This window comes from Lepidochelys kempii, chromosome 13 (genome assembly GCF_965140285.1).
Source record: "Lepidochelys kempii isolate rLepKem1 chromosome 13, rLepKem1.hap1, whole genome shotgun sequence".
Lineage (NCBI taxonomy): Eukaryota > Metazoa > Chordata > Testudines > Cheloniidae > Lepidochelys > Lepidochelys kempii.
Window position 1 is genome coordinate 2,977,812 of NC_136392.1, and position 16,629 is coordinate 2,994,440.

General features: G+C 59.0%; 1 protein-coding gene across 1 annotated transcript; it reads left to right on the forward strand.

The window, feature by feature from the left end:
• Positions 1 to 207: 207 nt before the first annotated feature.
• NRSN2 (neurensin 2) lies at positions 208 to 6,419 on the forward strand. The gene is made up of 3 exons (XM_073308970.1): positions 208 to 643; positions 3,312 to 3,502; positions 5,388 to 6,419. The coding sequence occupies exons 2-3, from the start codon at positions 3,317 to 3,319 to the stop codon at positions 5,835 to 5,837; spliced, it is 636 nt and encodes a 211-aa protein (XP_073165071.1). The 5' UTR covers positions 208 to 643; positions 3,312 to 3,316; the 3' UTR covers positions 5,838 to 6,419.
• Positions 6,420 to 16,629: the final 10,210 nt, after the last annotated feature.

A 16,629-nucleotide genomic window follows, 5' to 3' on the forward strand; every position in this document is an offset into this window, starting at 1 on the left:
CATCTTGCCACCAACGCGGCTGCCCTGCCAGCCAAGATGGGCCCTTGCTGCACTGCCAGGCTGGGGTCACACCCTGCCTAGCGGCCCCCAGCACACCGCACTCCCCAGCGCTGTGACTGACGGCTTCTCCACATGCTCCCATCCCCTCAGACCCGCTGACACACACAGCCACGCATCCTCTCTCTTCCTCTGACTCAGACACTGCTCAGCTCCACGGCTGTGCGGAGCCAGCCTCTCACAAGCTTCAGCTGGCTGGGAAACGCCAGGCAGATGCTGGGCTAGCTGGCCACTGCAACAGGTAAACAGCCCTTCCTCCATCACCCCCTCCTCGCTGCCCTGCCTGCCCCCCGCACCCCGGCTCCCTCCCCTTTCACACCCTCCAATTCAGCGGGTGCTGCTGAGCCCTTTGGAAAAGAAAAAGAACTCCAGCTCCCACCGGCCGCCAAACCCTGGCCCGAGCCGGCGCCCTCTGCGTCCCAGCCAGCCACGGAGAGAGGAGACACCCGGTGCAGTTTGGATACCGTCGGAGCAAGATCTGTCGTCCTGCTACGGGTCTCGGTCCCGAGGGCGTCCCGCAGGCAAAGGGGCCATCCCCAGAGGCAGAGCCCCGAGGGGAAAGGATGCGCTAGGAGCTCAGCCTGCGGTAAGGGTAGCGGGTGCAGCTCCATGAACTGCCACAGGTTACTCCATGGGGGAGGCGGCTCAGGGCCAAGCAGGGCACAAGGGGAACTTGATGTGCTAAAATCCTGGACATGTATGGAAGTGCAGGAAGGAAGTGGGGGGAGTGATCAGCGGGGACGGGGGAGAATGAGATGCAGCGATGCAGACAGTGGTGTTTACTCGCCTGTGACTCACCCGCCAAGGAGCGGGGGAGATTTTCTGATGTCTGGTGCCAACAGGGCCCCCTCACAGAGCCCAGAGTTAGACACCTCTTGCCCGGACATGGGCCTTCTCGGTACAGGAGCAGGGAAGGCATGACAAATGCCCCAGTGCCAGTAACCGGGCCACAAACCCAGCAGCAGGGTTTAGCCTGTGCGGGTAGGGATGGTTCTTCTGGCTGGAACCGGGGCAAGGGGCGTTATGCCCGGGCTGCTGCTCCTCAAGGATGGGAGGTGCCGTATCGGATGACCCTCTGCTAACCACCACGGCTGGCAGAGAGGCCCTGTGGGTGCAGGATCACCCTCCGCCATGCCAGGCCCCGCGGCATGTCTCTCTGACTGGGTGATGTGTCAGTGCTGAGGGCAAGGCCCCAGCCAGGCCTGGGCTCCCTGAAATTAACACAGACACTCAGCGCTTTCAGCGGGTGGGGGACCCGCCTCTCCGAGCAGCCCCTCGGCCCTGGGTGCGACTCCGGTGACTCCACCAGGGTTACTCCAGCGAGGAATTTGGCCCCTAAGTCCTTCTCAAACCCCTCCCCCTGGGATTGAGGGGTCCCCCTTCTCCCCTGCCCCTCGTCCCCCGCAGGGCCCAGCAGGGAGGCTCTGCCATTTCCACCCTCTCCCCACACACCAGCTCTGCTGTCAGCGCCCCAGCCCCAGCTGTGACTGCGGCCCACCGAGGCAGTTCCCATGGCAATGCCCAATCAGCCCCAGGCTGTGCTACTCAGCCCCACTGAAGGCGGACGCGGTGATTGGTGGGGACAGGCAGGACAGGGTGGGTGTGAGCGCTATAGGAAAAGTGTATGTGTGGGGAGCGGGGCGGGGGGGGCATTGCTTCAGCATAAGGAGGCAGCGCTGAGTGGTCCCATCCCCTCCGCTGCCCCTCCTCCTCCTCCGCTCACATGATTGGGTGACTGGGGATACCCTGATCCTGCGGGAGTTCAGCTGGGGGCTTCTGGCAGGAAGGATGGAGCCAGTCTCTGTTCAGCGGCAGGGCTGGCCAGAGTTTGGGACCCAGAAAGGGTCCCGCGATTGGTGGGTGCACCAGAGGTGTCAATCTCAGCTTCCACTTGAGGCAGTGACTCTGGAACCGACCGCCAGGGAGCGCGGGCACGCAAAGCTCACGCTGCCCCCCCCCCGCCCCCCCGGCTGCCCAAGGCTTGCAAAGCACCGGGGCTGCAGGTTCCCCCAACATCCTCGTGGGAGGAGACCCAACAATCATCTCATTGGCCCTTCCCAGATCCTGCAAGCTGACTCTGCCCACAGGATGATGGGCTGCGGTCCTGGCCAAACCCTCCTTGATATCAATGGGGCAGGAACCTGACACTGAGCAGGGGAGCCGTGGGAGCAGGGCCCTGGCTCAGCAAGGGCTGGCCCTGCTCTGAAGGGCCCAGTCCAGCTCCTCATGGGCCGAGGATACTAGGCCTGACCGGCTGAGAATGCCCATGTCTCCTTGGTACCAGCAGGAGGCGCTCTCAGGAGGCTGAGATGGTGGTTCAGAGCCGTCACTCCTGTCTCCTCACTTCTGTCCCCATGCCCACCCCTCAGCTCCCCCTCCCCGCGTACTGTTATCCCATGCCCTGGCCATTAACCCCTCAGCCCGAGCTAACAAGATCCTCTCGGCCCCCAGTTTATCGGAGCCAGGTTTCAAACATCACGTCCTGACGAAGATGAAGCCGCTCCCTGGTGTCTCCAGTTGGGAGAGGGCTCTGGGAGCCCACCCCGCCATGGGAGGGAGGTGGCACCCAGCTTGGGGGTGTCCTGCCCCACAAGACGGGTGGGAAGCACGCTCAGAAAGAGCAGGGGGAACATTCTTGGCCACTGGGTGAGAGCAGGGGAACCGAAAACTGAGTCCGAGCTTTACAGACTGGCTCTGACTCTCCATATTCCCAGAGACCCTCCCTCCCTGTGGAACGTGAATGAACCAAAGCACGCTGCCCAGCCCTCTGCGATGGGCACAAGGGTCATTACCCCCATTTCACATATGGGGAAACCGAGTCACACAGAGATTAAGTGACTGACCCAAGGCCACTTGGCTAGTTATCAGCACAGCTTGGAACTGAACCCAGAAATCCTGGGTTCTGTCTGTCTTCTAACCACTAGGGGACACCCTCTAGCTAGACACAGTGGACAGGCTCAGGGGTGGGCTGTGCTTACACTGTGGGAAAGGCACCAGTCAGCAGTGCACTCCTGGGTGCCCCCCAGTCACTCACCTCAGGAGTGGACTGTGCTCAGCAGAATGTGAATGTCTGGCTGCAGTCGTGTCCTGGCATCCGGCTGCGGGATGGGGCCTGCATGTGTCTTGTGGGTATCCCCGCCGTGCCGTGCCCACGGGGCACAGGGCTAGCTCCACTCCTGGAGGCGTTCACCTCCCTGAGCTCGGCATCAGCCGCAAAGGGACGTCCTGACAGGTGTTCTCAATCCCCTCCCCAGGCTCCATGCCTGCCCGCAGCCAGTCGTGCGGCTGCAGCCGGGGGCCCAATGTGGAGCGCGGGAAGTGGTATGGGGTCCGCTCCTACCTGCACCTCTTCTACGAGGACTGCACCGGTGCCAGTCTGGCTGATGACATGACCGAACCCGCAGTCTCCCGTGCCCACGGCGGATGGCCCTCCCTCGTGTGGAAGGTAAGAGCCATGTCAGCATCATTAGCCCCTGCTGGGAGGTGCTCTGCTCCTGGACCCTGGGGTCAAGGGTCACTCACCCTATCTGGGTGTCACCTCTGGGACAGTCAAGCCCCATCCCAGGATTTCCCCCCGAAACTCTCAAGCCCACAGTAAGAGCCTGGGTTCCTTCTCCTCCTTCCCAGTTTGGATTGCCTGGCTTGTCCCGTCCAGGGACCCTCTCTGGCCCTCCCCCGTTAGAAGGCTAGAGACCCTTCTCCAGGGCCAGAGGAGGATGAGGCACAGCGTGCCGGAGATGCCGGGCGGTTCAGCCGTCAGGGATCACCCAGCTCTCTGGATCGCAGAGTCGTCCGGCTGAGGCACCGTGCAGGCAGGTATGGCGCTGGCCTCCCCCTCGCAGCTCAGCCAACGTGCCCTAGCCTGCCCCTCCCCAGGACCTCTCCCCTCCGTGCTGGCAAGCAGCAACGCTGTCTAGCCCAGCCCTGGGCTTCTGCTGAACCCGCAGATTTCAAGGCCACTGTGATCAGCTAGTCTGACCTGTCCAGCACAGGCCCGGGGACTTCCCCGAAATAATCCCTGTTTGAACAAGAGCCGATTCTGTAGAAACCATCCAATCTGGATCTAAAGCTGGCTGCTGAGGGAGAATCCCCACAGCCCTTGGTAAGTTGTTCCCATGCTGAGTTACAAGTGTGCACCTGTCTAGCTTCAATCAGGCAGCGAAGAGCTGACGTCTGAACACTGGTCACTAGGGACCTGCTAGGGACTCAGAGGAGAAGCCACCCCTAGCTGGAGGTGGGCCCATGCTGTCCCAATCCAAACTCCCCTTTTATCGGAGGGTCTCGACTCACTTCCCAGCACAAATATTAACTCAGCCTCGCAGCACTGGGAGGGAGGGATCCTTAGCCCCTTTTTATAGAGGAAGAAACTGAGGCACACACAGGCTGAGACCAGTCTGTCTCAGGCCAGAAGGGGGGTGCAACCCAGGAGTCTTGACTCCCTGACCCCAGTTCCTACCCCTTGAAAACGCTGTACATGCGAGCTAACCACCATGCTACGGACCCTAAGGTGCAATGTCTCGCTGCTTCCCAGCTAGTCAGAAAGAAGGAAGGAGCTCAGCACTCAGGAGGATCTCAAGCCAGGGCTTCTCCACCTGGTCATGTGATGATGCAGGGTCACCAGGTCAACTGTGCAGGTAGCCCTGAGATCAGCTGACACCTCCGCCAAATGAATCAGCCTGCAGCACTGGATGCAATTCAGCTGCTGTGCTGGCATGGTCCCAGCCCTCTCCTCCCCTCGCTCGAGTCCTCATTGTGCCCCTGCAGAATCAGAGACCCCCCATCCCCGGGCCTGCAATGAAAGCGGGGGCCCTGGGCACAGAATCAGCTCATTGGGCAACATTTTCCATGTGGGGGCCAGAGAGAGGCTCTTTAATGAGTCTCGCTAAGTAGCTTCCCAAATGCCTAATCCAGGGGACCTACTGGCTGGGACTTTGAATCTAGAGTCCATGATTATTTATGGGCTTTAGCAGCTGGCCGTAGGCCTTGGGTTACTGCGGAGGGTTATCTGAGTTGGGGGATGGGCTCGGGGGTTATGGTGGGGGCATCTCCAGGGGGCTGGGGTTGTTCATTTGTCTTAGATGCGCCGGGTGCCAGGCACTGCAAGAGACAGACCCTGTCCCGAAGAGCAGATGGTCTAGAAACAAAGGGTGGGAGGGGAAACGGAGGCACAGAGAGAGGGAGGGAGTTCCCAAGGGCCGAGCCAGACTAGAAACCCCGCTCTCGGGGGTGCCAGGCCAGTTCCCTAAACCATTCTGTCCCCATCCCCGGTGGTAGAGCCTTTCCTCTCGTTAGTAGCACGCAGACTGAGCCCTTTGCATCCCGGCCCCCAGGTGAGTCTCTCAGCTGGAGTGCTGCTCTTGCTGATTGGAGCCGCAGCACTGGCCACAGGTTACCTGGTGCCCCCGAAGCTGGAGGGCATCGGAGAGGAAGAGTTTATGGTGCTTGACCTGCAGGCGATGGCATATAACCATGCCCTGGAGACCTGCAGACTGGTGGGCACTGTCCTGTGCGCCGTGGCTGGGGCCCTGGGGGCTGCGGGCGTCCTGGCGTGCATGCTGGGCAGGGCTGCACGAGGGGGCGAAGAAGAGGAGGAGCAGCAGCTGTCGCCCATTCTGCGGGAGAGCCCCCTGAAGAAGCACAGCACCATCATCATGCCGCCGGCGGCAGCAGCAGGATCACCAGCCGTGCCCTTCGGCACTTCGCAGATACAAAACATACAGCCAAAGAGGGACACACGGCTCCCCCTCCTGCCCCCCTCCACCGCTGCACCCGCACCCTGAAGCGAAGAGTTCTTCTGTCTCCTCCCCGTGTTACTGCTACACCCCGATTAACAGCCCCACTGCCCCTGGCTCTAAGGAGCCCCAATGTGTCACCATTCAGCATTAGCAGGAGGAAGGTGGGTGCAGCACCTGGACCCCTTCCCACTGCTTCATCTGCAGAACCTGGGGGGCTGCAAGTGGCTAAAGCTGAGCCTTCCACTGGGGAAGGGAGGAGTGTGGAGGGAGGCTCTGGCCTGGCCCCCCACGTGGGAAGATCTGAGGCTGGAGGTACCACCTGGCTCGAGCCAGAACAGAAACGCCCCACCTGAGCTCAGGCTGCCTCAGCCTTTAAGCCAATAGGATCATCTCATGCCACATCATCTGGAGGCTGGACTACAACTGCAACCTACCAGCAAGAAGGAAACTGTGTTCTGAGGTAGAGGTGGAGTACGATTGGCCATCGCCTAATGGACAAAGTCCCAACTTTTCTGTGATCCACCTTCCTCTGCCCTGCTTCCTGGTCAGCTGTGACTGATGAAAGTGTCTGAGTACCAGTCCAGCAATGTCCTCCTTCCGTGCTGGTTCAATAAAGATACAAAGAAACTCAGGTTCATCATCAGTCATTTCCAGCATGACTTTGTCACAATCCCATGAGCCCTGGGTGTCACACGACAGCCCCCTTCACCTTCTAACCAGTCCCACAACTGAATTCAATTCTCTGCTTAATCAGATCACAAAATCATTTGACACAGCTTCTGCCCTTTAGACACTTTAAACAGGAGATATTGGCTAATCTGATCAATGGCTACAGAGGTCAAATGCCATTCAATTACTGTTTAGAATATAGTTTTAATGAAAGGCAGACACAGAATAAGGTTCTGTTAATTACTAGGGAGGAGAATGAAACATGCATAAGGTAGAAAAGCCCAAGGAAAACCCCACAACAATCCTGCAGGACTCCAGCACAATTCCAAGCAGGACGAGTTAGACATTGCTATTGACTTTGGTCACCTTCTTTTCTCAGATCTGGTGAGGCCACCCTGATGATGTCAGCAGTTTTGCACTGGTATAACTGGGAGTGGAATTTAGCACCCGTGACATGGGCCTTGATATTCCTATTACCTTCAATTACCTGAGGGTTGGGTTTTTGAGACAGGAGATTCCTCTAAATCAACCCACTTTCAGGAACAGTTTCAGTTTTGACAAAATGGTAAAAATGTTTCCTCAAAAAATTCTTGACCAGCTCCAACCAGGAGTTCAAAAAGCATGACTCAGGGCACCCCCAGGATGGTGTGAATGGCTGAAATCATGGGATTTTAAAAATAAAAAATGGGTTCTTTTTATATGCTTACTGGTTTGGGACCTTTAGGGGTCAGGTTTGCAAGCTTTTCTCTGAAACAGTGGGATAGAAATGTACTTTTTTTTTCTTCAAGTGAAAGCTGAGTTTCATATAATCACATGACTCCAGGAGCTGGGGATTGAAAGAAAAGACCAAATATCTTGAGACTTACAATAAAATCACAAGACTTGGCAGCAAGTTTAATTCAAGATATTTGTTAGGAGACTCTATCCTGTCCTAGTGGAAATGGACAATGACTTGACCTCAATGATTCAGGCCTTCGCCACCTCACAGCTCGACTACTGCAAAGTAATATACCTGGGCATGAAGTATTTAGGAATGTCCAGCTAGTATTGATTTTGCAGGGCCATGGGGCAGTTCAGACCCGCATCCCATTCATCCAACTCTCCACCCTCATCGGGGACTTCCGGGTTCAGCCCCTGTCTACCATGGATAAGCTCAGACGCTGAGTTCAGTCCGAGTGACAAGAACAGACGCAATCCAATGGCCCCATTCAGCACTTCCTGGATTAGGGCTGGCTTTTAGGATATTCCTGTGGAAGCTGCCGGTGCCCCAGTCAGAGAGAGCAGGGGAATCCATGGCCCGGGGCACGTGACACACACCAGGGGAGGGTGTGAGGAGGCAGGGAGCCCTGGAGGATTATGAGCACTCCCTGGTGAGGAGAGCCGGTGCTGGGCACAGCCGCCGAAGCCAGGTCTGACCCTGGAGGCGTTCATGGCCATTCTGGCCCCCTACCCCAGACTGCCAACGCCCATGTGCCGCTCTTCCCCTGCATGTGCCCTGGCCTCCCCTGAGCTGAGGCAGGAATCCGGGCGGCCCCTTTTCCACACGTCACCGCCTGGTGGAGCTGTGTGCTCAGAGCTCAGGGCTGGAGGAATGGCACTGCCAGGGCTCACTGACAACAGGCTCCTGAGGACACAGAGTCTGGGAGCAGCTTTTCAGCGAGCAGCAGAGGTCACCTCTGCCCAATGCCCCGAGCCCTGGGCTCTGGGAGTGCCTCACGCCCGCCTGGCAGGGCCCATCGCCTGCCCGGCCCTCTCTACCATGCTGGAGCTGGGGCTGGCTCAGAGCAGACCCCAGGGAGCAGCAAATCCCTCGCCGCTCAGGCTTCCCTGGCTCCCAGACGAGGGAACTGACCTGGGAGAAACATCCCGTTTCTGCTCCTTATCCCTTGTTCCCTGACCTGTCCGGCTCAGGTCAGGCGCAGAATCGCTGGGACCCGACCTCCCAGGGCAATGGATTCAGTCCCGACTGTGGTGCTGCCCGACCTGGATCCCAAGGCAAAGCCCCCTCCACCTCCACCCGCCCCCTGCATCCCCCCCCTCTGATAGCGTCACTTTAATGTAGGCGGGTTTTATTCATTGCTAGTGCGTAAATATGGGGACGTGGGACAGCCCTTTGCCTCCTGGCCTGTTTGCCAGCCCTCGCAGCCCCTCCCCTCGATCCCCAGGTAAGTACTTTGTACCATGCTAATGACTTGCTTCCACACCCCTTTCCATCCACAAGGATCCCATGGAGTGGGGCAGCCTTAATGATGCTTACAACCTGGCTGGTGCTCATTGAGTCTCCACAGAGCCTATAGGGAGGCTGCTTCCAGCAAACTGCACACATGGGGCCCAGTCGTCACTGGCGGCAGGATTGGGCCCCTGCATAGCATTTTTGCAAAACTCTGCATGCTACAGAGGCCATGCGATGCCCCATAAGATCTGGGTCAGGCTCTCCGGAGAGGGTTCGTGCAGCATACAATGAATTGTAGCTTCTGCAAACAGCTGTGGGAGATGCTAGAAAAGTGGGGAGAATGGGCCTGATGAGGGGGAAGGGGAAGGGAGCCTGCCCAGAGGTCAGGAGGGATGGCTAATCTCAGATTTCCTGCCTTCAGCTCCTTTCCCAGGAGCCTCGCCCCCAGGATCCAGACAGGGTTGGCAAGCCCCGGTGCGAGCAAGTCACAGGCCTAATCCCTTGGTGACTGAATGAGGGACGAAGCAAAAAAGTGAATGAAGAAGGAAGTGAGAGAGGGAGGGGTGTGAGGACGAGGGGAAGTTGACTTCCAGGGCATGGGAAAGGATGAATGAAGCAGCAAGTAACTGGAAGAGTGAGTGAAATAGGGAAGGAAAGAAGAAACAGAAGTAATGTGGGGGCGGGACGGAGACGGGGAGGAGAAATCCAGAGCAGGGGCCATCCCCAAGCAGGCTGGGGTTCCTCAGAGCTTCCCCTGGCATGTGCCTGTGTACAGGGGCCCCACAAGGCACAGATGGGGCCCTGGGAGCATGGGTGAGGGAGGCAGGCAGCTCCTGGGAAGGGGCAGGAGCGGGAGGCAGCAGGGGTGACTGGCCATTCCCCTTCAGGGTCTGGCTCCCTTGGTGCAGACAGGACGTCCTGTGGCTCAGCGGGAGCTCAGTGCTGGGTCGGGGGGAGACCCGGAGAGCAGCCTGCAGAAGGAAGCTGAGCGTTTCCTCCTGCACAGGGAGCATTGGGCGGGGGGGAGGGAAGGGAACCAGCACTTATGGCCCCCAGGGCTGCACAGCAGGGGCACAGCCCTGACAGCGGCCCTTCCACAGGGCTTTCTGCCCCCCCCCGCATCTGTTACCCAGGGAGGAGATGAAGAGGGCCCAATGCCGCTGCAGCTCAGATTCTGCACCAGCTCTCCCCAGGCTGCTTCCACAGCATGCACCAATGTGGTCACATCAACCCAGTCCTTCAGCTCCACTGCAGCCAGCTCCCGTGCCCCGTTCCCTCCCGCGACCCCCGTGGGAGAGTGGGGGATGCATGTCGCTCTGCGCTCCCAACTGCAGCCAGGGCGCCTTCATCATTGCAGATAGGCCAGTGGTGGCAGAGGCCAGGACTGGAGCAGACGTGAGATCCCCCCTGTGCAGTGATGCCTGCTGGGAGGAGATAGGGCTAATGCAGCTGTGAGAGACTTTGTAGCCAGTGCTCCTGCACCAGGCCCTGCAGTGCCGCCCGCTGGGAGAGGCTGGGAATACAGAAGGTGCAGCTCTGCCCTCCTCGCCGCTCCCCAAGGGGCAAGAATTCCCAGCCATTCCCTGGAGCACACTTCTGGTTCTGCATCGCTACGCCACCCCGGCCGTGTGCACGCTGCCCCGGGAGACGCGCGCTGCCTTGGGTGCCGGAGCTCGCCACGGGGCTTCTGGAGCACGCAGGCAGAGAGCCTGGCCCGAGATGAATGGGAAAGATAAAACCGAGAAGGCTGAGTCAGTCAGCAGCTCCCAGCAGCCTGGGTCATGGCAACAGCTGCGCGAGTGGAAGCTGGGCGTTTGCTCTGACGCTGACGTAGGCTTGACTGCGCCTCCTGCCACCAGAAGGAGAGCAGTTCTTTAACCCAGCCCCGTTCTGGGAGGGCTGCATTCAGGGTCGGCGGAGCCATTGCCTGGGCCTGGCCTGGGGAATAGAGGGAGGCCAGTGTGTTGTGGGGTTTGTAGGTTTATTTCATTTCCCCAGCGATGCAATACTTTGGCCACGTTGTTTATTCGAACTCCGGGCACAGAGACATACTCATGGGACTGACGGGAAGCGCTGCGGATTCCAAGCACGCGAGGTGACTGCGTGCAGCGGCGACCTGCTTTGTGCACTGTTTGTGCCTGGTAATGGAAGCTGTGTGCAAACTGGCTTGAAAATCCGCCCTATTGTTTTGGGTAGGTAGAGAGCTTGGCAAGAGCCGAACCCCCACATCCAAACGGCCCACAGCTGTAGGGGAACTTAGAATCATAGAATCATAGAATCATAGAATATCAGGGTTGGAAGGGACCCCAGAAGGTCATCTAGTCCAACCCCCTGCTCGAAGCAGGACCAATTCCCAGTTAAATCATCCCAGCCAGGGCTTTGTCAAGCCTGACCTTAAAAACCTCTAAGGAAGGAGATTCTACCACCTCCCTAGGTAACGCATTCCAGTGTTTCACCACCCTCTTAGTGAAAAAGTTTTTCCTAATATCCAATCTAAACCTTCCCCACTGCAACTTGAGACCATTACTCCTCGTTCTGTCATCTGCTACCATTGAGAACAGTCTAGAGCCATCCTCTTTGGAACCCCCTTTCAGGTAGTTGAAAGCAGCTATCAAATCCCCCCTCATTCTTCTCTTCTGCAGGCTAAACAATCCCAGCTCCCTCAGCCTCTCCTCATAACGCATGTGTTCCAGTCCCCTAATCATTTTTGTTGCCCTTCGCTGGACTCTCTCCAATTTATCCACATCCTTCTTGAAGTGTGGGGCCCAAAACTGGACACAGTACTCCAGATGAGGCCTCACCAATGTCGAATAGAGGGGAACGATCACGTCCCTCGATCTGCTCGCTATGCCCCTACTTATACATCCCAAAATGCCATTGGCCTTCTTGGCAACAAGGGCACACTGCTGACTCATATCCAGCTTCTCGTCCACTGTCACCCCTAGGTCCTTTTCCGCAGAAAAGGATGCAGATTTGTATCCAAATTTGGTGGGGGCCTCTTGTCTCTATAGTGGGCCAGACACAGGCCTGGGATCCAAGCCCCGAGCCCTGGGAAGTCTGAGCTCGCCCCCACTGCTAGTCCAAGGGGGTTAGTAAACAGGTCCAAGCGGGACAGAAGGTTGAGTTCCAGGCAATAGCTTCACCCCTTCTGCTACAGTCACTTTCCCGGCTGCGTCTGGCTCGCCAGGAGGGCCCTGGCTCCCTGTAGCGGACACACACTCAGTGACAGACCTGCCAAACTTTCGAAAGCTGAGCGCCCACAAGAGAGCGAAGCCAACCGTACCCCCCTCTCCCACCACCCTGCCATGTGCTGTCAAAGGCTGACTCATCTGAATGCGAACACCCCAGTTTGTCCTGCATGCCCCCACCTCGGGCCGGGCTTCTGTGCAGGGAACAGATCTGACAGGCAGCAGAAAGCTATTTCTGGGTCACCCACGGCACGGGGTGGGGTCTTTTCTTTGGAGAGATGCTGTTCCCCTCCTCCAGCCCCAGAGGTGCTGTCCCTCATGTGATTCCATGGCCTGGTCCCTGCTCACAGTCTCTCCAGCGTTACAGACAGGCCCTGGCCTAGCTTGGCTGCAGCGCTGAGGAAGGGAGCTCTGAGTGCTGGGATGGGAGAGGGGCTCATCCCCCCGGCAGGCCTCCCCATTTCTGGAAAATAGGGTCTTTGGGAATCAGGCAGGCACCTCGGGGGAGGAGGGGAACGGCTCTGGTGAATGGAGCCAAGAACCTGTGTGACAACGCATGGCGAAAGCCAGTGGACCGAAGGGGGGCCGTGGCTCAGCGATGTTGACCTGATGCAGCCCAGCTCCAGACTCCACTGTTGTCTCCCATGTGCGCATATGGGCTGTGGCTTCACACGTGTGACTGAAGGATGGACGCGCCATGCTCTGTAATGCACGCCCCAAAGCGCACAGGGTCAGTGTCGGCCGTGGGCACTGCAGAGGCTTAGCGTGTGTGCACACCCCCAGTCCCAGGCAGGAGCTGCATGTCCCCAGGAGACAGTGAGCAGCCTGCAGGGCTGACGGGGAGCCCTTAGTCAAGGACACCTGCAAAAATGCGCCAACTTTCATCACCTGGCGTCTCCCCTGGCCCCTCCGGACTTCCTGCCTTGCGCTCCCGCTACTGGCCGGAGCTGTGCACTGCATTTGCTGCTTCCCGCTCTGTTCAGCGGGCTGGGGTTACCATCCCCTCTCCCTTTCCTGGGCCTGAGCCACTCGTTCCTGACTCCTCAACAGCCCAGGCTGGAACAGGGTTACTGCCCGCGCATCAGCCGGTTTCCTGCCCCTGGCCCCAGTGCAGCACACTGCAAATCACTGCACAGCTCAGCGTCTGTCTGTGACGCTGCATCACCCCCACGCCCCTCCGAGCCGCACACGGAGGGCAGTGGGGGGCCGCCGGCACCGTGTGGGGCCCAGCTTCCTGGTGCCAGAAGGATCCCGTCCCACCGGCAGCTCGGCAGGGGACCAGGCACTCTTGGAGCGCAGCCAGGGGCATTGCGTAACCCCAGACGAACTCGCATGGCGTAATCACATGGGCAGTTTCGCAATGCCTCCGGTGTGCCACAGGGCAGAAGTGTCAAGCCCGGTGGAGTCAGGCCCCAGCCCTGTCGAGGCTGGTCACCAGACAGCTGGGCGAGCTGGTGCCGGGGTACCACTCTCCATCCCTGTAATGCCTGGGCACAGTAAGAATCCCCTCCCAGGTCCTGCGCACGACTATGCCTGCCTGATTCAGAGCCGTCACCCCAGCGGCTACGGCACCAGCCCCTGCACGCCACCAGGCGGGTCCGATTCCAGCCCCCTCTCACCAGGGCCGAGGCTTTGGGCATTGCACCCCGATGGTGCCCGTGTCTGAGTTTAGAAACCCGCAGTTCTGGCAACTGCAGCATCGGCACCGGCAGCGCCAGCCTGACGCCAGCACCCGTGTTCCCTGCTAGGTCTGTTCTTCCATCAGCAGGGTGATTCCACACCCACCTCCACGGACACCTGGCAGCACCCCCAGGACACCAAACCTTCAGACAGCCCCAGCCACACCAGGCTGCCTTCCTGCCGCTGCCCTGGCCTCCTGGTGCCAGCAGGTCCAGCCCCTGGGGAGCTGGGCAATAGCTGGGCAGGGGCAGCAGTGGTCCCGACCCCCTAGGAGGGGGGAAACAGAAGCTGCTGCTGGTGCCCTGAGCCTGGAGTGAGCTCCTGACCCCGAGTGCGTGGGAACGGGCGCTGGGAAGCGGATGTAGGAGGCTTGGTGGGTGGCGTGGGAGCCAACTTCCCGGAGCGGGGAGGGGGCATTCCAGCCACCGGAGGAATGCGCTCCCTGTCCTGGGGCCCCGCCAGGCCGGCTCACAGTCCCCTCTGCTCTGCCCCTCGCTGGCTCCCGGCGTGAGGAGTGCAGTGGGAATCCTGCCTTCCGGGGGCCACTGCCAGGGGCCGGCTTCTCTCCCACCCTCTCTCTGGTGCTGTAAGGCCAGTTCCAGTAGGCCCCGGGCCACACCCTGCGCATCCAGCACCATCAGCCTCCTCCGCCCTGGCCCTGCCCCCTGGGCCGCGTGCCCATGGAGTCCCTCCAGAACGCACGGCTCAGATCCCCCCTAGACCCTGCCTTCGGATTATGCCCCCCGTCCCCAAGCCCATCCCGGCTCCCCCTCCTCCACCAGGAACTTCTGAGCCTCCTCTTCAAAGCCCTCCCCAGCTCAGCCCTGCCCACCCTGTCTGCCCCATGGCTGCAAGGTGAGCTCCCCCTTCACTCTGCCCACAATGCCAGCCTGGCTCACCCGCTCCTCCGTTCATGCTTTCTCCCATGCTGCCCCTTGTGCATGGGGATTTGGGGAGCATCCCCTCCTGCTCATGCCTGCAGAGCTCTGGGCACTGCAGGGCCAGGGGAGGGAGCTGCTGGGACCACGGCGGCTGCTGCTCGTTGGCTAATTATACCAAGCCGCTGTGCATGCAGCCCATTTTATGGTTTAACCATTCTGTGGTCACTGTTACCCCACCCTCCCTCTCCCCTTCCCTGCACGTTAGTTTCACCCACCGTTAGGCCTTATTGTGAGCTCTTTGGGGCAGAGGTTATCATTCAGCGCATGTGTGTCCAGTGCCTGGCACGATGGGCCCCGATCCAGACTGGCAAACGGGGCTGCTGGCAGAAGGACAGAGCTGTGGAGCCCCTCGGGGTTTGTGTCGCAGCATCCCAGGGGGACCCCTTACAAAAGTGGACTCTGGCCAGCTGCACCCCACAGCTCAGGATGGGAGCCCCAGGAAAGCTGTGGGGGGAATCCCAGGCGAGAATCACATCGAGAAGGAGAGTTTGCCCTCCAGCTGCATGGGGATGTGAGTGTGTGAGATCAGCAGATGGCTGGCTGGAAATGTCTGAGTTTCTTCTTGTGGCTGGGAGTGCACGTGGCTGTGACTAAAGGTGCAGTGGTATGTGAACGCCGAGTGATGAGAATAACGGCACGTGGATCTGCTCATAATTGTCTGTAGATGTGTGCACAGGGCTGCTCCTGGCGCGTGTGTATTAGTTAGGGTTGGGTGTATTAGCCAGAGACAGAGAGAGATTCTGTGTGTATGTGCACACGCGTGTGTAAACACAGGGCTGGGTGCAGTAGTTGGTGTTACATGAACTGGCACATGTGTGATGAGCTCACGCCTCTGTGGATATGTGTGTGTGTTTTGAGCGTGTCCATGGAAACGTGTGCTCCCCTGCCGGGAGCTGGTGTTTGGCAGCAGCTGTTTGCCACCAGGTAAGGGTGGCACGTGGGCAGAGCTGAGATTAGGGATCGGTGGGGCCTGCCACACAGAACAGGGAAGTACTGAAGGAAAGAGACGGGCCACATGCCAGAACCGCGGTTGTATAGTCTGCCAACCAGGCCACAATCCTGAGAGGTTCTGGTGTAGGGTTACCATACGTCCGTATTTTCCTGGTCATGTCCGGCTTTTTGTTTCTTAAATCGCCATCCGGGAGGCATTTTTAAATATCTAAAAACGTCCAGGATTTTGCCATTATTATTTTTCCCCAAAGAAGAGTTGGTCATTCAAGAAAGAGAGTGAATGTTGATCATTTGAGAAAGAGAGTGAATGTTGATCATTTGAGAAAGAGAGTGAATGTTGATCACTCGAGAGAGTGCCCGCTTTTCCCCGCTAGCTCCCAGCCCTTGCGCCACGAAACAGCTGTTTCGTGTGGCTGAGAGGGAGGGGGGAGGAGGGGGAATGCGGCATGCTAAGGGAAGGAGGCGGGGCCGGGGCGGGGATTTGGGGAAGGGATCCAATGGGGCAGGGAGGGGGCGGAGTTGGGGCCGGGACCTTGGGGAAGGGGTTGGAATGGGGGCGGGGAAGAGGTGGGGAAGGGGTGGAGTTGGAGCGGGGCCAGGGGGGGCGCGAGCAAATACCCCCTCCCCCGTGGAGTGTCCTCTTTTTTGAATGTTCAAATATGGTAACCCTACTCTGGTGCAACACAGGGGGCTTGGCTGTTCGACTTCCCTGTTCAAACAGTGCCTGGCTGCTGAACTCGGGTTACAACCAGAAAGGGCGACGCAAGCTGCTTCCTTCTCAGGAGCTGGCTCTAGCAGAGAAGGCACAGGGCTGCAGGTTCTAGTCCTGCATCCGTCAGTGACCAGCTGTGAGCTCAGGCAAGTCATTGCTCTTCAGCTTTGCCATCTGTAAAATGGGCACAACAGCCACCGTGTCATTGGGAAGCTCTGAGATCCTGCGATGGGCAAGACTCTAGAAGCCCAGGCTCGGCCTCCCCTTTGCTGTCTCTTTTCACGCAGCTGCTTGTTCAGCAGACAGTGCAGGCCCAGACGGATGTCCCCCTAGCTAAGTACCCAGGGCCTTGGACTGAGCTTTCTTGGGGTGTTCAGACTTCTCCTAGCGCTGCAGCTTTGGCAATGTCAGGCCGGGTGGCCATGCCAGGCGTTCTCCGGAGCAGCTGGGGTGGCCTCGGTGGCTTTGCAGTATCCACGGGCAGCTCTGGTTCACACCAGCAGCATCAGGGAGTGAGGGATGA